This window comes from Balaenoptera acutorostrata, chromosome 14 (genome assembly GCF_949987535.1).
Source record: "Balaenoptera acutorostrata chromosome 14, mBalAcu1.1, whole genome shotgun sequence".
NCBI classification, from domain to species: Eukaryota; Metazoa; Chordata; class Mammalia; order Artiodactyla; family Balaenopteridae; genus Balaenoptera; species Balaenoptera acutorostrata.
The window spans coordinates 70,987,453-71,009,635 of NC_080077.1; the positions used below are offsets into that span (position 1 = coordinate 70,987,453).

Below are 22,183 nucleotides of genomic sequence, written 5' to 3' on the forward strand. Positions count from 1 at the left end.
AGTGTTAGAAGAGGCGTTAGATGCTATTCATCCTCTCGCCCAAAGTTTGAGCCCTACCTACAGTCTTCCTCACAGTTAGACATCTAGACTATGCTTTAAGAGTTCAGTAACATGAAGTTCACTAATTTTCAAGGTAACTTATTCTATTTATGGACATTTCTAACAGACAGTATGTCACCCCACCATAAGAGCTAAGCTTTAGAAAACTTTTCTTACAAATAGGTAAGATATTTTTAATGGACATCATTAAAAAAATATTACATTCTTTCCCCACAGTCTTAAGTCAAACTTACTGAACATGATTTATTCTTAGCATTACCAATATGAACATAAATGACTTCTACAGAGTAAAACATCAATATCCCTGAGGGCTATTGTAGGTCAGAGCCCTCTGTATCGTAGCTGATAATTTTGCTTGTTCCCTCCTATTAGCTATTGCTTTTCAGTATTCTAGCTGTATGCAGTTCTACTTTCATAGTACTGAAGTATTTGAACTATCTTACTGTTTAAGTTCTTCTTTCTTACTTTTGATGGTAAAAGTAGTCACAAGTCTGAGTTCCAAAAAAGCACAGCTTTTCTGTCACTATTCTGTATTGTGCATTTTTTCAGCATGTTAATCAGTTCAGTGTTAGCATTAAGAAAAGTCTTAGGATCTGGAAATCTCAGTTTCAAATGGGGGAAAAAAAGACTATCAAAGTAGGAATTATTATTAGTAGATTATCACACAATACAGCTTTAGGCAAATGTAGCCGTAACTATTAAGCAAGTTAACATACAGAAGAAACCAAATTAATTTATATTGTAAAAAATGTACCATGGGAAAAGCATGTCACGGGGTTTTTTAATAGGGTTATTTAGGGCTTCCCTGGTGGCACACTGGTTGAGAATCCGCCTGCCAACGCAGGGGAAAACGGGTTCGATCCCTGGTCTGGGAAGATCCCACATGCCGCGGAGCAACTAAGTCCATGAGCCACAACTACCGAGTCTGTGCTCTAGAGCCCATGAGCCACAACTACTGAGCCCGCGTGCCGCAACTACTGAAGCCTGTGCGTCTAGAGCCCGTGCTCCGCAACAACAGAAGCCACCGCAATGAGAAGCCCGTGCACTGCAACGGAGACCCAACACAGCCAAAAATAAATAAAATTTATAAAAAGTAGGGTTATTTACTTCAATTCCAAGTCTCACAGGATTGCCTTGAAGACCAATAAGATCATAAAAGTAGTTTCTCATTAGAAATACCATATAGGACTTCCCTGGTGGCGCAGTGGTTAAGAATCCGCCTGCCAACGCAGAGGACACGGGTTCGATCCCTGGTCCAGGAAGATCCCACATGCCACGGAGCAACTGAACCCGTGAGCCACAACTACTGAGCCTGCGCTCTAGAGCCTGTGAGCCACAACTACTGAGCCCGCGTGCCACAACTACTGAAGCCCATGCACCTAGAGCCCGTGCTCCGCAACAAGAGAAGCCACCACAATGAGACGCCCGCGCACCACAATGAAGAGCAGCCCCTGCTCACCGCAACTAGAGAAAGCCCGTGCGCAGCAACAAAGACCCAACGCAGCCAAAAATAAATAAATAAATAAATAAATAAAAAGAAATACCATATAAAATAATGTTATTTAAAAAAACATTCTTGCTCAGTAGAGCCATATGTAACTCAGAGCTTCTAAGGGTGGACAGGTATCAGAAAATAAGACATGACAAAAATATCTCAACCTGGAGTAGTTTATCCATCTAGTGGGCAAGTAAGAAACAGACAACTTTGGTGAGAGAAACTACACTTTATACTGCCTTATCATTCTAATTAAAAACTGGTTAACTTCTGATTCTCATTTTTGGATCAAAAAGCAAATGAAAATCGTACAGGAGGTGTTCAAACATTCAATTTTATAAGGAATTTGAAATCATCCTGGTTTCAATCCACTAGTATTAAAATGAGGGTTAAACTGCTACTCATTTTCTCTGCAAAAGGTTGCTTTTTGATTAAAGTTGTATGTTTTCTTAATAAGAAGAATTTTGAGAAAAAAGCCAGAAGATATGCCATCTACCTGCTGATAATTATAAAGTCTTGGAGTACTTTTGTGGTGAAGCTTTCCATATCCTTTAAGATAAGCACAACAGGAGGAGACTGCCATTGGCTAGAAGGAGTCCTCTTTTTTCTTGGTATTTTTGGGTCGGTCTTCTTTTAAGCCATTGTGGAAAGAAGAAGTTAAAAGTAAACTTTACTACCCAAACAATGTTATAATGCCACAAGTTGATATATCTTCCATCATATTTCACAGTAACATTGTCTCTTTTATTTCTCCCACATAATAAAGAGAAATTCATTCCAACAGTTATTAGCAGAAATCTTTCTGTGTCTGACATGGGAATAATAACCAACAAGAAAAAAGTTCAGTAAAATCTATAACCCATATGAAATATTTATATTTTCTGCTATCTGAGAAAATGACAGGAAAAGCGTGGAGAGAAGAGAGTATTTTCTATAAAATTGATTTTCTGTTAGTACAATGTTATATTTTGCTTTGCTTTAGAGTGAGAACCAGTATTTTTAATTAAAAACTGTAATGAATAACACTACATGCTGCTCTACTATTATGAAATTTCAAGTTGAAAAGCATCTTAAATGTCATCTGGTCCAATCCCAATCTTTTAAAGATTTCTGACCTAAATTGCAGGCACTATTTGATTTCTAGAAAAATCTAAAACTGTGGATCAAATTAAGATATTATGGGAAGCATTAGACCCAGTTTAATCCCTATATAAAGCAAAATAAACTTCACTTATGATGACTTCAGCAAATACGTTCTGCAGAAAATGTCACCACAGTAACTTTTCCCATACTATCTGGCTACACAGCATCATAAACTAAGGCTGTGGTTTTATGGTGCAGTTATCCATGAATCATCTAGGTTATTTAGTTTCACCAGAGACTGTCATGGTAGAATGAGACTTCTATTTATGTATCTACTTGTTAAACATACTTTACTTACAGAGCATTTATTCCTCAAGAATTCTAAAATGGAACAAAGGAGATTTACATATATATTATGTGTGTGTGCGTGCGTGCGTGTGTGTGTGTGTGTGTGTATGACCATTCCTCATCAAACTAAGTCAACAGTGGGTACTGAAAGCATGGTTCTACTGCACAAAAGTAAATACTGAACCTAAGAGATAATATATTAAAGATAAAGACATTGTCACAGAGATAGAATCTGCAGCAGAACAAATTCCTGATGCTGTTTTGTCATTAGATGACATTCTCCCACAAATAAAATGGCCTTTTAAGAACCTAAACACCTCCCAGGAATTAGGCTACATACTGATAAAAGAAAATTTCTAAATTCTAGTAGCCTTAGGAAAAATAAGTAGCTTCTATTAAATTAACAGCTAGTGCTGCATAAACATATCCTTATTAGAACAAAACAGTACTATGTTTACTATAATTCCAGACCTCTTCAATCATATGCCAATTTCCTGGCAAAAAATTGTCAGTTTACATTTACCTGTGTGACATTCATATACCAAGTGGAAAGAGAATCCATTGAATAATGTATCTTTTTCTGGGTGACCTGAACACTTTCTTTCTCTTTGGATTGGACGTCTACATTGCAGTCCATCAACTGTGAGGCCAGCTTTTGCAAAAAATGTTTCATATCTGCAGAACATAAAACATAAGAAAGCATATCCCCTTAAAACACATCTAAAACACCTGAAACTTCTTGATCAATATATTACACTATTTGGGTAGAATGTGTTTTTTTCTACACTTAACCTAACGTAACATTTAACATATTAACTATTGAGGTTCATTAGTATCCTCTCCCTAATATTTTCATTTCATTAATTCAGACTAACACTAGGCCAAAGTTTATGTTTATTGTCTGTAATAAAAGTGTTACCTAAGCAAATGTGCAAACATGAAAACTATAAATTATATTAGGAATAATATGTATTTAAATTACACTGGACAGCAAAACGTTTTTAAGACCCCTAAGAAGAGATCAACAGTGCTATTTACATAAGTTATTTTACTGATTACAACTCTTCCTTATAGTCATTTTTAAAGATGCCCTAAGGGCTTTTACTTAATTCCAAACTGTTTATGAATATGAACATAAATATAAGCACTTAAAGCCCTTGTATCAGCCCAAATCTAAGCACATTTTACTCTATTACTGTCCACATCCTTTATGATTTAATGGCTCCAGATACCCAAGATTAACTCTGGCAATGGACTGTTTTTTACCACGGTGGCCTTTCAAAGTGGGATAATAAGATGATTTGAGGCTGTATATATGAGCCTATGTATGTAGTCTCTTCTCTGTTGGGCTAAATAAGAGCTCCTCAGTCCTCAATTCTCAACTCCCTGTCCCAAACCTTCCAACTTATTAAAATTTTACTGGGTTCAGGAACACATCTTGTGAGTGCCTGGACTATTACTGGAGGTGAAGCTGATTGGTAGGGGTGGGGTCAGAATAAACTAAAGCGGCAGAGAGTCCTACAATAGTCAAGATTACGCCGGAGGCACTAAACCTCGTCCTGCCAAAAATGTAGTGCCATGCTCCTCCCGCAAATAAAAAAGGATAAAGAAAGCTAGAGAAGGACGGAAGAGATATGTAACATCTCATCAAGGTTGTTATAGCATTTATACTTCACCTGGACAATCTTTAGCTTGCAATGAAACTACATATGGAGTAACATTATTCTGAAGGACTTCTGTTAGACTTCTGAATGTTAAATCATGATCTGTTACATTCACACCTATGGGATAATAAATCAATATTACACCATCATTTTTATCATTAATAATTTAACAACAAGAAAAGCTATTTAACATGTCAAGTGAATTCATAAAATATTTTAAAAGCATGATTAATAATAGAAACTAAGAAAACATACTGCATAAATGAAGAGCTCTCCATTAAAAACAGATACAAATAGAGGCACGCACTATACTTAACAGAAAAGGTATTTAGCACAACTTTTCTTTAAAAAAACTACTGGGGATGTGTAGTTGACCCTTGAAAACATTTTAAAAGCAATTTCAAATTCATAAAGAGCACTTTAAAATAATCATTCAAAAACAAGGGACTTACTGTGACCCTGACTTAACAACTGAGGAGAATCCAATCATTAATATCAATTCTATTAATGATCTTAGTAGTAAATACAAAAGGTAAGTGTATACTAGGGGAAGAGTTTAAAAACAAATTAAAACTTTGTAAGTCCTTTAAGTATTTACTGAATCCCTGGTTCTCATTTCCACAAACCAGTTTTAGTGCTCTGCATGCAGGTATCAGAGTTGAGTGGAGATTTCCCCACTACTCTGGAAAAAATTCTATTCACTGATACCTTCCCTAATGTCACTATCTGTGACTTCTAGAAAGTGCTTCAGTGCTTAGAAAGTGCTTTGGTGCCAGCGGCAGACATCTTGAAACTGCTTGAGACTTGCTACTATAAAACTTCAACTGCTTGGAATATCGTATTTTAACGCATATATGTGGAACCTAGAAAAATGGGACAGATGAACCGGTTTGCAGCACAGAAATAAGAGACACAGATGTAGAGAACAAACGTATGGACACCAAGGGGAGAAAGTGGTGGGGAGGGGGTGGTGGTGTGATGAATTGGGAGATTGGGATTGACATATATACACTAATATGTATAAAATGGATAACTAATAAGAACCTGCTGTATAAAAAAATAAAATAAAATTCAAAAATTCAACAAAAAAAAAACCTTCAAGTGCTTGGAAGGAAAAGAAAAGGTTCAGAATCATCCAGACCACCAGTAAGCAAATTTTTTTTCTAGGAGACAAATAAAAATGTAGGCCGGCTATTTTAAAATGGACATATATACCTTTTTGAAAACAGAAAATGTATAACTCTGTAACTGTATAAGTATTCTTTGAGTACAGATATCAAAATGGTATTTAGCATGCATTATGGTCTAGGAATGTGATACTGCATCACTGAACAAATTTGGGAGTTTAATAAAACATTGGCTTCTCTTGTCTTTCACTGACAGACTTTATTAGCTATTTAACACTATGTTCCTTAAAACAATGGATTTGTCTATTGAAAACAAGATAATCAACAATGTCTTCAACTGGAAAAATGTTCTCCTCAGACCACTGACTTTGAAACTTATGATTTCCATTAGCTTCTTTTCTTCTTATGACAGCAGGCAGAGAAGGGATTTAAACAGTTATCTCACAACAATCCTCCCTCTTGACTGTGTTTCCCCCACTCTACTTCCAATTGCTGTAACCTGGCGGGAGAGAAACAAAGCACCCAACAGTACAAGCCAGCCATCACTGGGCCTCAGTTTCTCATCCATAAATGGAAGGGGTTTGAAATTAAGTGGCAGGCTGCACTGAAAAGCTGGTCCACAGCATTATAAAAATCATTCCCTGGAGTCTTGTTACTCAGAGGGATCCTGGGATTGGCAATATGGGCATTACCTGGAAGCCTGTTATAAATGCAGTTTCCAGCCCCACCCTAGACCTATTAACGAAAATCTGTGTTTACTAAGATCCCCTGGAGGTTATCTGTAGGTATCATTAAGGTTTGAGAAGTACTGCCCTGAATATCAGGAGTAAGATTTAGGTAATGAACAGTATTACAGGCAGTATTAAACAACAGAATTAATTTCTTATCTCAGAGCTCACTAGTATAAAAACCTTGAATAAACAAAAAATTGGAAATACAATGAAGAGTATGTTTGGAATCCAAATAAATCCAACTTTCCTTTCAGAAGGAATGAAGAAAATTTGCTAATATTCCAAAGAAATTTTTTCCATTATCGTGCAATCCAGATGTTGATTAAAATGGGATATTAATGATGGATGCTTAAGTACCTAAAAAGTTTACAATCTGCAATCTGAAAGCAATTTATATATAGTTCATCCAAACCCCCTTCACACCATTAATATTAATACAACATTACAAAACAACCCAAGATTGAAAAAATAAGCACAGGGAAATAAAATTAAGGTCATAGAGTAATTTCATTGAAGATATGATAAAGTATAAAAATCGTATCTATCAACATACTGGTAGTTTCTTTATTACTGAATTCAAATAACTAAGGAAGAAAGAGTAACACAACTATATTTCCCCTTCATTTTTCTGACAAAAAAGTGAGGAGGGTACTAACTAACCCTAGATCAATTTCTTTTAATTTACAGATGTATGGTCAGTATAAGGGAACTTCTATTGGTTTTGGAAGTATGCAAACTTTAATTGGTTTAATTCTGTAAATGAAAAAGACAAAACAAGTTTATCAGAACAGGTGATTCCCACTATTCTCAACAACAAAACCACTATTACAAAAAACACACACATATGTACCTAGAACAAGAGCAGCAGTTGGAATTTCTCTGAGTTTTATTTGACAGCCCCAGTCTCTTGAATTCTTCTGGAACCCAGAATGAGACTTCTGCAGAAATTCAATTAGACTGTCAAACAGGTTTTTATTTAATTCCTCTTGTAGTCGCTACAAAAAAACCACAAAACTTTATGAATTATTTTTAGCAGTAATCTGATACATCTTTCCACGTTTGGGAAAGAAAACTGTCATGATTTCAATTCCAAAGATCACATGTAAAATAATTATAAGATAGATGAAATTAAAAATTGTTTTTCCTGGGCTTCCCTGGTGGCGTAGTGGTTGAGAATCTGCCTGCTAATGCAGGGGACACAGGTTCGAGCCCTGGTCTGGGAAGATCCCACATGCCGCAGAGCAACTAGGCCCATTGAGCCACAATTACTGAGCCTGCGCGTCTGGAGCTTGTGCTCCGCAACAAGAGAGGCCGCGATAGTGAGAGGCCCACGCACCGCGATGAAGAGTGGCCCCCGCTTGCCACAACTGGAGAAGGCCCTCGCACAGGAACTAAGACCCAACACAGCCATTAAAAAAAAAAAAAAAAAATTGTTTTTCCTTAAATCTCCAGCGAACAGTGCTTTGAATTCCCTCCTTAAAGAACCTCATTTATTCATTCAACAAACATTTACTAACCACCTTACAAATGAAAGAGTCTCTTCCCTAAAAAAAGTGAAAAAATTGAGCTAGAACACTTAGAATTAAATTGAAATACATTGCACAGAGTGCTATGATAATATAGGAACAAAGAGTAGGATCATCCACCTTAAGCTGAGCAGGTGATATACTTGAGCAAAAGAATTAGAGCAAGTGATGCAGGAGGTGATGGTGGACGAAAGAAAGTTAAGAAGGAATGGGGAGTGGAGGAGGCAATCAAGGAAGAAAGCACAAAACACCTGGGGAACCACAGATATAGCTAAGAATAAGAACATGAGAAGTGGCCAGGAATGAGGCTGGACAAATACTCAAGGGACTATACCAAGGAAATATATATTTGATGTTAAAGGGTTTAGATTTTGTACTGTGGGGAGAACCATTAAAGGGATTTGGAGCAGAGGCATGATTAAATCAAGGTTAAGAAGGGTTCATCTGGCAGCACTGTGAAGACCAGATTAGAGGGGACTGGAGGGGCTGTACTGGTAGTGGGGCTGGAAAACCCCTGTAGCCTGGATCTGCCTGATGGGATGTGGCCAATGGTGGCATAGGGACTAATGACAGACCAGAAGGGTGTGACATCAGAGGCAGGGACATCAGTTAAGAGGAGACTATGACAATCTATTATGACCATTTAAGTTTCCTAAACTAGAAATCACAAACCCAAATTGCTTCAAGCTTTCCAAGGAATACATGAAGGAGCAAAGCCACCAGGTGTAAAGCAGTAGAGAGTGGTGGGAAGCAGAAACAAACTGGAAAGTGCGTAACACTCCAAAGGCATTAAAAAACAGGAAACACAATCCTGTGTTGGTCGAACAAAACAAGTTCCCTCAAAATGTTGGCCCTACATCTACAAATCTGCTACAGTGGAGAAACTTTTCAGGGCTGAAATATAAAGAACATGGTAACTGAATATGAGGATGAGGGAATGAAGTGGTTTACAAATAGCTTGATTTCTTACTTGTGTAACTGAATGGATAATTAAAGGAGTGCCACCATTTGAAAGCTGTGAGGACATGTAAAGGGCCTGTGCATTAGCAGCGATAATTATAAACATATGTTCCAATACCTGAAGCTATGCTTAATACTTGAAACATAAGGGTTTGTTTTTTTTTTTAGGGTATACAGATTACGCTTAACCAAGATTACATATATTTCATCAACACTCTTATAAATTGGTAGAAAGGAAAATGGAAAGGAATATTAGATTTATGATATTAAAGAAATGTTAAGCTATTAAAAAAAAGTATTCACCTCAGTTTCAGATTTCATCTGCTGCCATATCAACTGGTAAGTTTCAAAGCGAAGCTTACTGTCCTCAGACTCATTTTTCCCTTTATTAAAATAGTCCTCTAAAAACACAGAAGGAAATAAGTCAGTTTCTTTTTTACATAATAATAGTTAGAAAATCTCTGTGCAAAGTAAGTGATGGGGTTGAATTTTTTTTTACAAGTATCAAAAATATATATATTTGGGGATAGGTAACATTCAATATCCTTTATATTTAATTTTATTTATATATCTTATATATTAATGGTATCTGTAAGTTTGAAAATCTTTTTAATTTTTCGATTGTATTTCTATCATTTACTTTTGAACTTCTAACAGTTTTTATTTAATGGTTTTGGTTTGAGGTATATACATTTAATATTAACGTATTTTCATTATTTGCTCTTATGCTAAGGCTCTGTATACTTTGCTTCACATATTTGCTTTTAACTCTCCTTTATTAAATGATTCTTATTACTACTATTCTTATTCTTTGTTTAGCTGAAATAGTTTAGTGCAGCCTTTTATTTAGTCTGTATTTTATATCATTCTTTAATGGCTTCCTCTAAATGATTAGCCATTTATCAACACACTATTTATTGCAATGGTTTTCAAACTTTTTAAACTATGATCCGTATTAAGGAACACATTTTACATCATAATCCAATACACATGCATCTAAGAAAAACAAAAACAGAAGCCCCATAAAACAATACTTCTCATTATCATGTGACAGCAAATGTTTTCTCTTCTGTTTTTTAAAACTATCAAGATCCACTAAACTGATTTCATGACTCACACTTGGGTTATAACTTTCAGTTTGAAAGAGGTGCACTTATTGAATAACCCACCCTTTCTCCCACCCATGTCAGATGCCCTTATTGTCTGAATACTTACATATGCACTTGAAACTGTTTTTGAACTTCTTTTGTTCTACTGAATCCAGTTCTACTCCCATGGCAGTCCTGAACTCCTGTAACTGTTAGAGCTTTGAAGTGCATTCTAACATCAAACAGATCCAGAGCTTCCTCCCAGCTCCACCAAACATTTTCTCTTTCAAAAAAATTTAAGGGCTTCCCTGATGGCACAGCAGTTAAGAATCCGCCTGCCAATGCAGGGGACATAGGTTCGAGCCCTGGTCCGGGAAGATCCCACATGCCGCGGAGCAACTAAGCCCATGCGCCACAGCTGAGCCTGCGCTCTAGAGCCTGCGAGCCACAACTACTGAAGCCCACGCGCCTAGAGCCTGTGCTCCGCAACAAGAGGAGCCACTGCAATGAGAAGCCCGCGCACCACAACAAAGAGTAGCCCCCGCTCGCTGCAACTAGAGAAAGCCCGTGCGCAGCAGCGAAGACCCAACACAGCCCTAAATAAATAAATAAATAAATTAAATAATTTAAAAAAAAATTTAAGACATTCTGCCAAATTAATTTTGTCACTTCTCAAAATTAATTACCCTGGTGTTTGACTGGATAAAATAAAATCTGTAGATTGATTTGGGGAGAAATGACATTTTTAAATACGTTTCAAAAAATTCACATCCTAAAACACTACAGTTCTCTTTTTTTAATCAAATAGTTTACATGCCTTATAGTTTTCTACTTTCCTTCATATTTCTTGTTGTTTACTGCTAGGTATTTTATTGCAACAGCTAGAACTTTCATGGTATTAAATAATAATTGTGAAAGTACACATTTTTTCCTGATTTCACTGAGATGCTGCTAGTATCCTCCCAACAAGTTTTGTTAACTGATAGTTTGGAACAGAAATTCTCTTCCATGTTAAGGAACTTTCTTTCTAATTGTCATTGACTCACAAATCTTAATAAATTATAGCTGAAATTCAATACAAAAAGTTCTAAGCAAAAACTTGCCTTGTATTATGAGAAACAGTATTAGGTAGTGGTTAGACCTTAGGCTCTGGGATCAGACAGCTTGGTTTCAAATCCCAGCTCTGCCACTTGCTAGCACTATCACTGAGAAAGTTCTTTCTACATCTGAATATCCTGATATACTTTAATGGAGATAATAATACTACTTTCTTCATAGTTTAACACATATAAAGTGCTTAAAATTGTCTGGCACATAAAAAACACTCAATAAATGTTAGTGCTTTTATTAGTTATAATGACATTGTTCATGATATCAGATGTCATTTCATGCTATGTATCCTTCATGGATAACAGGGGATCAAGTCTTGAATTTTTCTCTGAAAATGAACTATTTCTAGTTAAGTTTAGCAATCTCCAACATTAAAGAAATGTTGATAAGTCAATCACTTAAAAACAAAATAATTTATAATGTAGCTCTTCTTCGTTCACTATTTCCAAGTCCATCACTGTCACTTTTTATTTGGGGAGGTGAGGAGGGCAAGGAATATAGAAAGCTTCAGGTTTTTTTGAGACTAAATCTATGAGTGTAAAGTTCAACACCACTGTTTATTCTCCTGTTAATGAGAAACTGCATTCTTATTTTAAGTCATACTTTCTACCCTCTATTGCCCTCAATATGGACCATTATTTTATTATTTGCTCCCTGAGCACAGGTACTTTACCTAGCTGGTCTCAAACTGAAGGATTAACACCTTAAAGGTCTACATCATGAGATGATTTAGAAAAATCCAATTCTATGTATTGGAGCTGTTCATTTCCTTAGTTAAACAATAGTATAGTCCAGTTTTTCTTTTTTTTTTTTTTTTTTTTTTTTTTTTGAGGTGGCATCTGCCAGTCTCCTCCACTGCAAATTTTTTTTTTTTTTTTATAGCTACTTTATTTATTTATTTCTTTTTTATTATTTTTAGCTGTGTTGGGTCTTCGGTTCGTGCGAGGGCTTTCTCCAGTTACGGCAAGTGGGGGCCACTCTTCATCGCGGTGCAGGGACCGCTCTTCATCGCGGTGCGCGGGCCCCCCACTATCGCGGCCCCTCCCATTGCGGGGCACAGGCTCCAGACGCGCAGGCTCAGCAGCCGTGGCTCACGGGCCCAGCCGCTCCGCGGCATGTGGGATCTTCCCAGACCAGGGCTCGAACCCGCGTCCCCTGCATTAGCAGGCAGATTCTCAACCACTGCGCCACCAGGGAAGCCCCAGTTTTTCTTTTTTAATTCAAAATTTAAAAATGAGTGTGAATGAATATGCTTAATTGCACATCATAATTATTCCATCCGAATTAATCTTCACAGTGCTGAATAGTGAGTGTAAATACTCAACATGGCTGAGAGGAGCTTTTAAAAAATACCAACACTTGGGTCCCATTCCCAAAGATACTGATTCAGTTGGTCTGGGCTGAGGTTTGGGCATTGGTGTTTTTAAGAAACTCTCCAAGTTGAAATCGGAATAAGGTCGATGGATTGTCCCACTGTCAGTTTGCTGGTTGTGATACTGTACTATAGTCATGCAATACATTACCACTGGGGATAACTGGGTGAGGGTTCAAGGGAACTCTCTACACTCTTTCTTACAACTGCATGTGAATCTACAATCACATCAAAAAAAAAAAAAAATCAGTTTTTTTTTTTAAAGTTCCCCAAGTGATTCTAATCTGCAAGCCCCATTGAGAACCAGTACAATAAACATTTTCTGACTGATAATTACATCTTGATTTGTTTGAAGTAGTCAAGTCTTCTTAACTTGATCACTAAACAGATATCTGGAGATAAGTAAAGAACGTGAACACAATATTTTTTATAAATAATTTAATTTTATTGCGGTATAACTTACAAATAATAAAATATGCCCATTTTAACAGTTTGATATGTCCTAACAAAGGTATACACTCAAATAACCATCCTCTGTCCAGAGAACATTCCCATTACTCCAAAAGTCCCTCTTGGGACTTCCCTGGTGGTCCAGTGGTAAAGAATCTGCCTTCCAATGCAGGGGACACGGGTTCAATCCCTGGTCAGGGAACTAAGATTCCCACATGCCACGGAGCAACTAAGCCCGCGCGCCACAACTACTGAGCCTGCACACCTCAATGAGAGAGCCCGCGTGCCACAAACTACAGAGCCCACACACTCTGGAGCCCACGCGCCACAACTAGAGAGAGAAAACCCACACGCCACAACTAGAGAGAAGCCCGTGCGCCACAACGAAGATCTCGCACACCAAAGATCCCGCATACCTCAACTAAGATCCAACGCAGCCAAAAAAACAAAAGGTCCCTCTGCCCTTCTGCAGTCAATACTCCCTACCTCATCCCAAGAAATCACTGAGATTTTTAAGACAATCTCTTTTAAAGAATGGTGACATAGCCTTTGAAGGAAATTTCGAATTGCCTTTTGATGGTACATTTGGATTCCCTTTTAGATTAGAGCCCTGGGGAGTGCCCCTTATCTCTTTGTCCTATGCCTTGGAACATAACTGCTATAACAACATGGTAAGTAAAGCAAGCTTAGACAGGAGAATTACTAATTCAGTAAGAGGTTAGTTCAAGACTTGGGGGAGGAAAACTAACAAATCTGATATTAAGACATCTTACCTATTGGCACAGAGATCTTTCTCTTCTTGAAGTTTGGCTTAAACACAAAACAACCCTGTAAAAAAGAAAGAGAGAAAAAAGGCATAAAGTCAAAGCAGCCAAGAAGCAGACATATCTGATTAACCTAGTATTTTATGGATAAGCAGATTTTTTTCTTTTTAAGGCATTTCTTTAAAGTGCTAAGAAATCATCTTTCTTCAACCTGAATTACAGAAGGGAAATTCTCAAACAACAAGGGGACTAACCACTTCTTTCTCCTCCTTCCCATGGGAAGCTCATCTTTGATTTTGCTCTTTGGGACCTAATCTAAGAGACAGACAAAGAAAATAAAAGCTGATGAAATTTAAACCCAGAAAGGTTCCATTTTTATAAAACCTAGTGAAGAAAGAACATTAGTACTATACATTAAATGAAAATCAAGATGATTAAAAATACTGATGCCCTCTCATCTCAAAAGAAGTATTTATTATTAAATTAAATTCCAAGTATCTAGAACCTTGACAGGACACAGACAGTTCTGGCTACTGACTCACCTTACATACCTTTCTTCATCAGATAAATTCTTATTCATTTGTCCATTAAAGTTCAACTCAAATTCACCTGCTTTGGGAAACCTTCTCTAATTCTCTAGTCAGAATTATTCTTTCCCCTAATATCTCACAGTACTTGAATATCTTTATTTCGCTTTGTTTTAAGTCACTCTTACTATGTATGATAGTTATTTATGGAGCTGTCTCCCCAAGTAGTTGTCTTTTTAATATATATATATATATATATATATATATATATTTTTTTTTTTTTTTTTAATCATCTTTTTTGTGTGTGTGTGGCACATGCGGGATCTTAGTTGCCCGACCAGGGATCAAACCCGTGCCCCCTGCAGTGGAAGCATGGAGTCTTAACCACTGGACCGCCAGGGAAGTCCCTCCCCAAGCAGCTTGTAAGCACCTTCAGAGTACAGACCACATTTAATTCATAATTGTTTCCCCAATGTTTAGGATAGTGTTAACACATACATTAGGCAATCAGTATACATAATGGACCAATGCTTGCCAAATAATTTTTCTGGTAATTTCCTAGCTACATTTAGTCTCATGTTACTATTTGACTAGTGATACACAGGCCGTAAGCTGCTGGCCCCACATTTGTTCTACCAATTCTAAAGCCATACATCATGGACAGCTTCTTAGATTCCCATTTCTATGGAAAATGAAAGAATGAAAGAAATATAGCTAGAAAAAGTCATCTCAGGATAGACCTAAAGACTGCTGTACAAATATAAACAGGTCATTTGGATTACAGTGTCCAAAATAAGAATTGTGCCTTACATTCTTGTATCTGCAACTAATGGAACTATTTAAAACACACAAATTTTTTTAGAAAAATCATTTGGTGCCATGACAAGCTTATCACTGCCTCCTTTCTATAGCCACCTGTAATTCAGGAGCAGGAAAAGGAGCTATGAAGGAGTGAGACATGAAGAGTGCTGGGAATGGATCCCGATGTATGGCAGCGGGAGTAATATCGTTATCCACTTTTCACTACTGATCAAGTGATGGTGTTGGAGATGGAAGAAATTAGGAGGAGAACCAAGAGCCAAAAAATATGACAAGGAAAGTTTAGACAGGGGAAAAAAAAGGAAGCTGACAGTTCCATGAACCAATGAAATAATCCTTAAAGATTCTTATTTATTTAAGGTCTCCATCATCATCTCAATACAAGCATTTCTGTTGTCATAAATGTTTTCCTGAAAAAAACAAAAACAAAAAAACAAACTTCTCACAATTCTGCAAGATACACAAAAATAAGAAAGGCTTATGCAACAAAAAGGATTAAGGGACAGACCACTGAAAACCTATGGAACTTTATAACCAGGACAAAACAAAAACAGTACCAACCCTCATAAAAAATACTAGCAGTTAAGCTCTTCTGGCATTTGCACCTAACATCACAGTCGGTCAGTCTTCAGTCCGCTTAAATCCTATGGCTCGTAGTTCCTCCTGGATATGTAGTCTTGTAAGGCACTGAGTCTCATCATTTTATTTTAATGTAATTTTAATCAAAATTTAAAACTAAATCCATGGTAGAGCCTCCTTCATTAATTTACTGTGTCAACACCGGGACAAATGTCTTTGCAACTTATCTGCATTCTCAGCTTTATCAGATAGCTTAACTTTCAGGGGCTTCCGGCCGTACTCCTAATATTACTAAAGGTCTTACTTTACTTGGTCTGTAACAGCACTGTCTAATAGAATTTTCGGTAATGATGGAAATATCTGTGTTTATTTTGTTTACCACTTGTATCTCGGTACCTAACAGAGCCTTTGGCTCACAATAAATATACATGAGAAGGAAAAAGGAGGGGAGACTGGGACACATCCTCGGGGCATCCGACCTCCACAAACCAGAACTTAAAATTCCTCCGAGGCAGAAAGAACACTAAGGCAGATCGGCGTTTTCGCTCCCTAAGCAAAGCTGGCCTCCACTGGACGTGGAGCCAAGACGCCTCAGCTCGGCCCGCCATCCCCTCCCCTCGAGCCGGTACAACGAGGTCTACGTAACCTCCGCTTCATCCCTTCTTCACAAGGGAATGAGGCAGCTGTGGAGTCCCAGTGGGCGCCCGCCCCCACATACCTTGGACACCGAAGAGGTGGCCATGGTCCTCACCACCTGCGAAATTCCAGCTGCACCCGGGATTTCCCGCGCTCCCTCGCGGCAACGGGGCAGAGGTTAGTTGTGGGCCACGCGGCTCCTTGATTGGCTGGCAGCACCTTCCGGGGCGGGCTTCCGGCGCGCGGAGGCGGGGCGTGCAGAGGAGGGCGGGGCGAAGCTCAACACCATCCAGCTGGGACCGGCTTCGTGGAGACAGACATGGCGTGTGGCTTCCGCAGGTCTATCGCCTGTCAGGTACGGGCCCGGGAACTGGCATAAAGAGGGCCCCCGCCCCCCGAACTCCGCTACGGGCCAGTCCCCAGTCATCGGGAGGGCGGGTTCCGCGGATACCCTGTTTTTGTTTCTGCTGCCTCCTTCCCCCTTTTTGGAGCTGCTTGAGCCGCCGAGGCAAACCCAGTCGAGAGTCGAGCTTGCGGCCCAGATCAGTTTCTCAGGGTGAAAAGTAAACCTTGAGAGGCACATGTTGCTTCCCTCACGGCTTACCGCCTGGCAGCTCAGTGTGCTTTACCTGGGTGGCAAGTCAGTGGGCCATGCATGATTAGACCCTTTAGAAATTAGTGCTCCATACGCTTAGTGAAGTTGATGATGGATCTGAATTTTCATTTGAAAGGATCTAGTTTAAAAACTGGTCATTTCTCTTCCAGTCATTTTCGCTGCCTGTCCTAGCATTATTTTTGGTAACTCCAAAGATAACATGAGACCCTGTTTTTCTTGATTCTGAGGCATATTGTTACCGGAAAACTGGGTTTGCCTCTTGGTGAGCATGGGGGCAAAAGACACAACCAAACCAAAGACCTGGAGAAGGAAGGATTTATTACTTGCAGCAAGTAAGGAGAAGGGGAGGGGGACGGGCGAGGGGGGATATTTCCCGAAGCAGTATCTCCCCAGATGGCAAAATTGGGGAAGGTTTAAGCTCAAGGTTATGTGCGTATTCGTGAAGGGGCTTGAGCAGAGGTGAATTCAATATGGAATTGGGGCAGAGGTTGAGAGTACAGGCTTTAGTAGAAGTCACCTGGGTCAGAAAAGATCAACATCTCATTCCCTAGGTTCTGACCAGACTGGGTTCTTAGCTACTAGTTACCATCCTCCACCTGAGTTGGGGCCTTAGTTCCAGTAGAAGAACTCTAAGATACAGTATATTGTTATGTGTATCCCCTGAGGGGGAATTAGGATTCCGCTTTTTCGCTGCTCTGTTGTTTTACTGAATTTCCTTTGTTTCTGTCTGCCCTCACTTTTCTGATGAGTAACTGTTTGAATCTGCCCTTTGGAACTCGGGGAAGGTCTAGGGGGCTAAGCCTTTTTCCTACAAATGAGAAACAAGGAAACAGAAAGTCTTTTGTACCTGGGAGGGCCCCCGCAGGGTCCTGCTTGGTTTCAATTCCCCCTTTTCTTTGATACTCCTCCTCAGTCTTGAGGCGAACAGGTGTTAGACAAGAAAGGGAATAACGTTTTGGATAGAGAGGTTAATCATAAACTTGGCAGAGGGACTCGGTTTCAGTATTTGAACAGCTCTGTAATGAGGATGGGAATAAAACACTGGAACATTAGATTTCATCAGAAATAATTTTTAAAACGCGTCCGCCAACTATGCAGTTTTTCAACAAAACTTTCTGTTGTAGTTTTGACAAACCCATTTCCTTTTAATGGACACATTAGTGGACATACTTTGTCTGGCATATAATATATATTTCATTTAGTTCATTTTTACAGTATTTCTGGAAATCCCTCTGTCTTGACTCTAAGCTTGAAGATGTACTGTTGCCGAAATATCGGCTTCCCTGTGCGCCGACACCGAACAGAAATACGGAGACAGATTTTGGAGGAAGAGAGAGATGGCTTTATTTTTCTGCCAGGCAGAAGGGAAAACACAGCAGGCTAGCGCCTCAAGAACTTTGTCCCCCTCTCCTTCGGGAATCGGAGAAGATTTTATATGTGGGGCTCGCAGCAGTCCGGGGTGTAAGATAAGGATCAAAGTAGTCAAGGTCCTGCATTCTTCTTCTTCCTGCATTATTTCAAAATAGTCACAGCTGGCATCAGGCAGCCCCGTAATTGGGTCCGTTTGTCTGTGGGTTATCGGCCTGTGACCTCTTTTCTGAAATGCAAATGCTACAAGGGTGATTTGCTACAAGGGAGTCCAGGATGTAATTCACATAGTGTTAAAGAGTAATGGGTTAGCTTTGTGAAGTACAAATCTAGTTACAGACACTACAGATTAGTAACAGTTAAAAAAAAAAAAAAAAAACTAGGAATGATTAACTCTTTCAGGCCAGGTTATGTTTCTTCTCTAGCCTGTTCACTGTTCCCTTTATTTTCCTTGTTCTCAGGAGAGGGAAAACTTCATTTCTACTTTTGCTGCAACAGTACTGCCCTGTCCAGTGCCAGCTTCCCAAGTATCACCAATGGACCATTTGATAAGAAAAAGCTGGGTTCATGGCTTACTGGGCTAACACAACAGAGCTTTGGTAGTGTCTCTCACTGGGAAGGCATTTGAAGTATGGTTTAAGGCTGGTCTTTCAGTGGCAGAGGGTGAGAGGACAGGGAAGTGGAGGAGATGGCTTGAGGAGGATTGGATACTGATCTTAACAGTTTTAAGATTGATGGGGGAATTCCCTGGCGGTCCAGTGGTTAGGACTCCTCGCTTCCACTGCAGGGGGCACGGGTTCGATCCCTGGTCGGGGAACTGAGATCCCACATGCCGCACGGTGCCAAAAAGAAAAAAAGATTGATGGAAAGAGCAAGGACTCTCAGGACATAAACTGTTGATGCTTTCTTTATATTGCAGAATTGATGGATTTTTCAGGAAGTTCCTGTAGTGAACAGTCTAGCTATTTGGGCAGGAGTCTCCCAGAAGAGTAAAATTATGCTAACTAAGACGAAGAAATAATAAAGTCATGTTAATGTGGACAGTAAACTATGTCCAGCGTAGGTAGTTTTAGACCTCAGTGTACAAGCTTTGTGTGTGTGAGGTGGTTTCTATTCAAAGCCCTTAGGTCAAGATAGTGCCATGACCAGAAACAATTTGTGTTTAGTTTTGCAAAGGCTATATTCTTCCTTGTAAAGAAAGCAAGTTGGAGAAACAGGAATTAATATGTATTGAGTATATTTGTGCTAATTACCTCACTTTCACATTTAAGCCCTGGGACAACCCTAAAACAGAGAAGTATTAACCTTATGATACAGTTGAGCAAATTGAGATCTAGAGAGATTAAATAAGCTACCCACATCTCCTGGTCAATAAATTGAAGAGTTGGTTTATGAACAGAGATCTAACTTCAAAATCGGCTCCTTCTTATACACTATGCTGTTTAGTTTGTGAAGGCAAGGAGCACGATCTGATCATTAAACAGAATGTAATAGAGTTGTCTGACAACATAAACCAAGTAAATGTATATTTCCCCAAACAAAAGGTCATCAAGAGATGATCTGGGACTTCCGTGGTGGTACAGTGGTTAGGAATCCACCTGCCAATGCAGGGGACACAGGTTCGATCCCTGGTCCGGGAAGATCCCACATGCCACAGAGCAACTAGACCTGTGCACCACAACTGCTGAGCTTGCACTCTAGAGCCTGCGAGCCACAACTGCTGAGCCCGCATGCCACAACTACTGAAGCCCACACACCTAGAGCCCGTGCTCCACAACAAGAGAAGCCACCGCAATGAGAAGCCTGCGCACAGCAACAAAGAGTAGCCCCCGCTCACCGCAACTAGAGAAAGCCCGTGCACAGCAACGAAGACCCAACTCAGCCCCCAAACTTAATTAATTAATTAAAAAAAGAGATGATCTGAAACAAGGATAAAAATAAATAAAATAAAAATTGTGTAATACATACCTCTGTGAATGAGGGTCCTTACCTAGTTTAGGAGTGAAGGAATGTATTACACGAAAGGGTACATTCATTCAGCAAATTTTGATTAATGAATCTACAGTTTTTTTTTAATCTCCTTCACCTATTTCTCTCCTCCCTCCAGCACTTCCCCACCAGCAACCAATTGTTCTTTGTAGCTGTAACTCTCTTCCTGTTTGGTTATGGTTGTTCATTTGTATTTCCCTTTCTCTGTGTGACTTATGTTACATAGCATAATATCCTCTAGATCCATCCATGTTGTCACTGATGGTAAGACTCCTTTTTTTTTTTTTTATAGCTGAATATTAGTCCATGGTATACCTACACCACATCTTCTTTATCCATGCATCTATTGATGGGCACTGACATTGCTTCCATACCTTGACTATAGTAAATAATGCTATAATGAACACAGGGGTGCATATATCTTTCTGAATTAGTGTTTTTATTTTCTTTGGATATATACCTAGAAGTGGAATTCATAGATTGTATGGTAGTTCTATTTTTAACTTTTTGAGAAATCTCCAAACTATTTTACATAGTGGCTTCACCAATTTACATTCCCAACATTAGTGCACAAGTGTTCCCTTTTATCCACATCCTCACCAACACTTTTTATTTGTTGTCTTTTGATAATAGCCATTCTGACAGGTGTGAATTGATATCTCGTTGTTTTGATCTGCATGTGCCTGATGATTAGTGATGTTGAGCATCTTTTCATGTGCCAGTTGGCCATCTGTATATCTTGGGAAAATGTCTGTTCAGGTCCTCTACCCATTTTTTAATTGGGTTGTTGGGTTTTTTTGTTTTTTGGGGCTTGGGGGTTTGTTTGGGTTTTTTTTTTTGATGTTGAGTTTGATTAGTTCTTTGTATATTTTGGATGTTAACCCCTTGTCAGATGTATCATTTGCAAGTATCTTCTCTCGTTCAGTAGGTGGGCTTTTTCATTTTGTTGGTAGTTTCCTTTGCTGTGCAAAAGTTTTTTAGTTTGACATCAGCTCATTTATTTATTTTTGCTCCTTTCAAATTACTGCTTCTGCCAGGTCTCAGAGTGTATGAGATTTTGTGTGTGCCCTTTAAGAGCGGAGTCTGTTTGCTATAGCCCTCTGGCTCTCCTGAAAGTAAGCCCCACTACCCTTCAAAGCCAAATGTTCTGAGAACTTGTCTTCCTTGTGTAGGACCTCCAGGCTGGGGAGCCTGATGTGGGGCTCAGACCCCTGGCTCCTTTGGGAGAACCTCTGCTGTTGTAATTTTCCTCCCTTTTGTGGGTTGCCCATCTCGGGGTATGGGTCTTGCCTATACTGTTCTCCACCCCTCCTACCCATCTAGTTGTGGTTCCTTCTTTATGTCTTTAATTGTAAGAAGACATTTTCTGCTAGTCTTTGGGTCTTTGTCATCACTAGTTGCTCTGTAAATAGTTGTAATTTTGGTGTGCCCCTGGGAGGAGGTGAGGTCAGTGTCTTCCTACTCAGTCATCTTGGCCACTCCTACACTGGCTCACGGCCTCATTTTTCCATCTTCAAAACCAGTGACAAAGCTGGGATTTTTTTATGTTGCCATTTCTCTGGTTCTTTGAGTCTAAAGTTTTCTAAGCACTATCAGTCCCCAGGTTGAAAGTGAATGGAATATGGTTTCTGCCCTGGCATGGCTCCAGAGTAACTTGAGAAACAGCTGTATAAACAGGTAATTGCAGTGCAGTCTGTAACCACTATGTTAGAAGCGTTTGTGAAGTGCTAAGGGAATATGGAGAAGACAGCTTCTTAGTGTCAGAGAAGGCTATGTTGGGGCTCAGTCCTGAGGAGAGGCTGTGTAGAAGTGTACTGAGTGAGTAGAGTGAGGGCTTGGTGGGGATAGGGTATTTCAAGAAGAGCATGTGC

General features: G+C 39.1%; 2 protein-coding genes across 10 annotated transcripts in view; one reads left to right on the top strand and one right to left on the bottom strand.

Moving 5' to 3' along the window:
* The window catches only part of ORC3 (origin recognition complex subunit 3), a 66,678-nt gene extending 50,135 nt beyond the window's left edge, over nt 1-16,543 (bottom strand). For 4 of the 8 annotated variants that reach the window (XM_007195934.2, XM_057527497.1, XM_007195933.2 and 1 more), the window contains exons 1-7: nt 16,422-16,543; nt 13,788-13,842; nt 9,298-9,395; nt 7,359-7,503; nt 4,663-4,767; nt 3,510-3,661; nt 2,052-2,185 (exon numbers count right to left, since the gene is read on the bottom strand). In XM_007195934.2, coding sequence (XP_007195996.1) covers nt 2,052-2,185; nt 3,510-3,661; nt 4,663-4,767; nt 7,359-7,503; nt 9,298-9,395; nt 13,788-13,842; nt 16,422-16,445 — 713 coding nt within the window. In that variant the 5' untranslated portion in view covers nt 16,446-16,543. Of the gene's footprint in view, nt 1-2,051; nt 2,186-3,509; nt 3,662-4,662; nt 4,768-7,358; nt 7,504-9,297; nt 9,396-10,209; nt 10,292-13,787; nt 13,843-16,421 lie in introns of all 8 variants that reach the window. The other 4 variants (XM_057527498.1, XM_007195935.2, XM_057527496.1 and 1 more) reach the window with 4 other exon arrangements.
* Nucleotides 16,544-16,600: 57 nt separating this feature from the next.
* Nucleotides 16,601-22,183, top strand: part of RARS2 (arginyl-tRNA synthetase 2, mitochondrial) — an 84,666-nt gene continuing 79,083 nt past the window's right edge. Inside the window, exon 1 of one of the 2 annotated variants that reach the window (XM_007195931.2) lies at nt 16,601-16,694. In XM_007195931.2, the coding sequence (XP_007195993.2) occupies nt 16,659-16,694 (36 nt within the window). In that variant the 5' untranslated portion in view covers nt 16,601-16,658. The remainder of the gene's footprint in view (nt 16,695-22,183) is intronic. The other variant, XM_057527547.1, reaches the window with a different exon arrangement.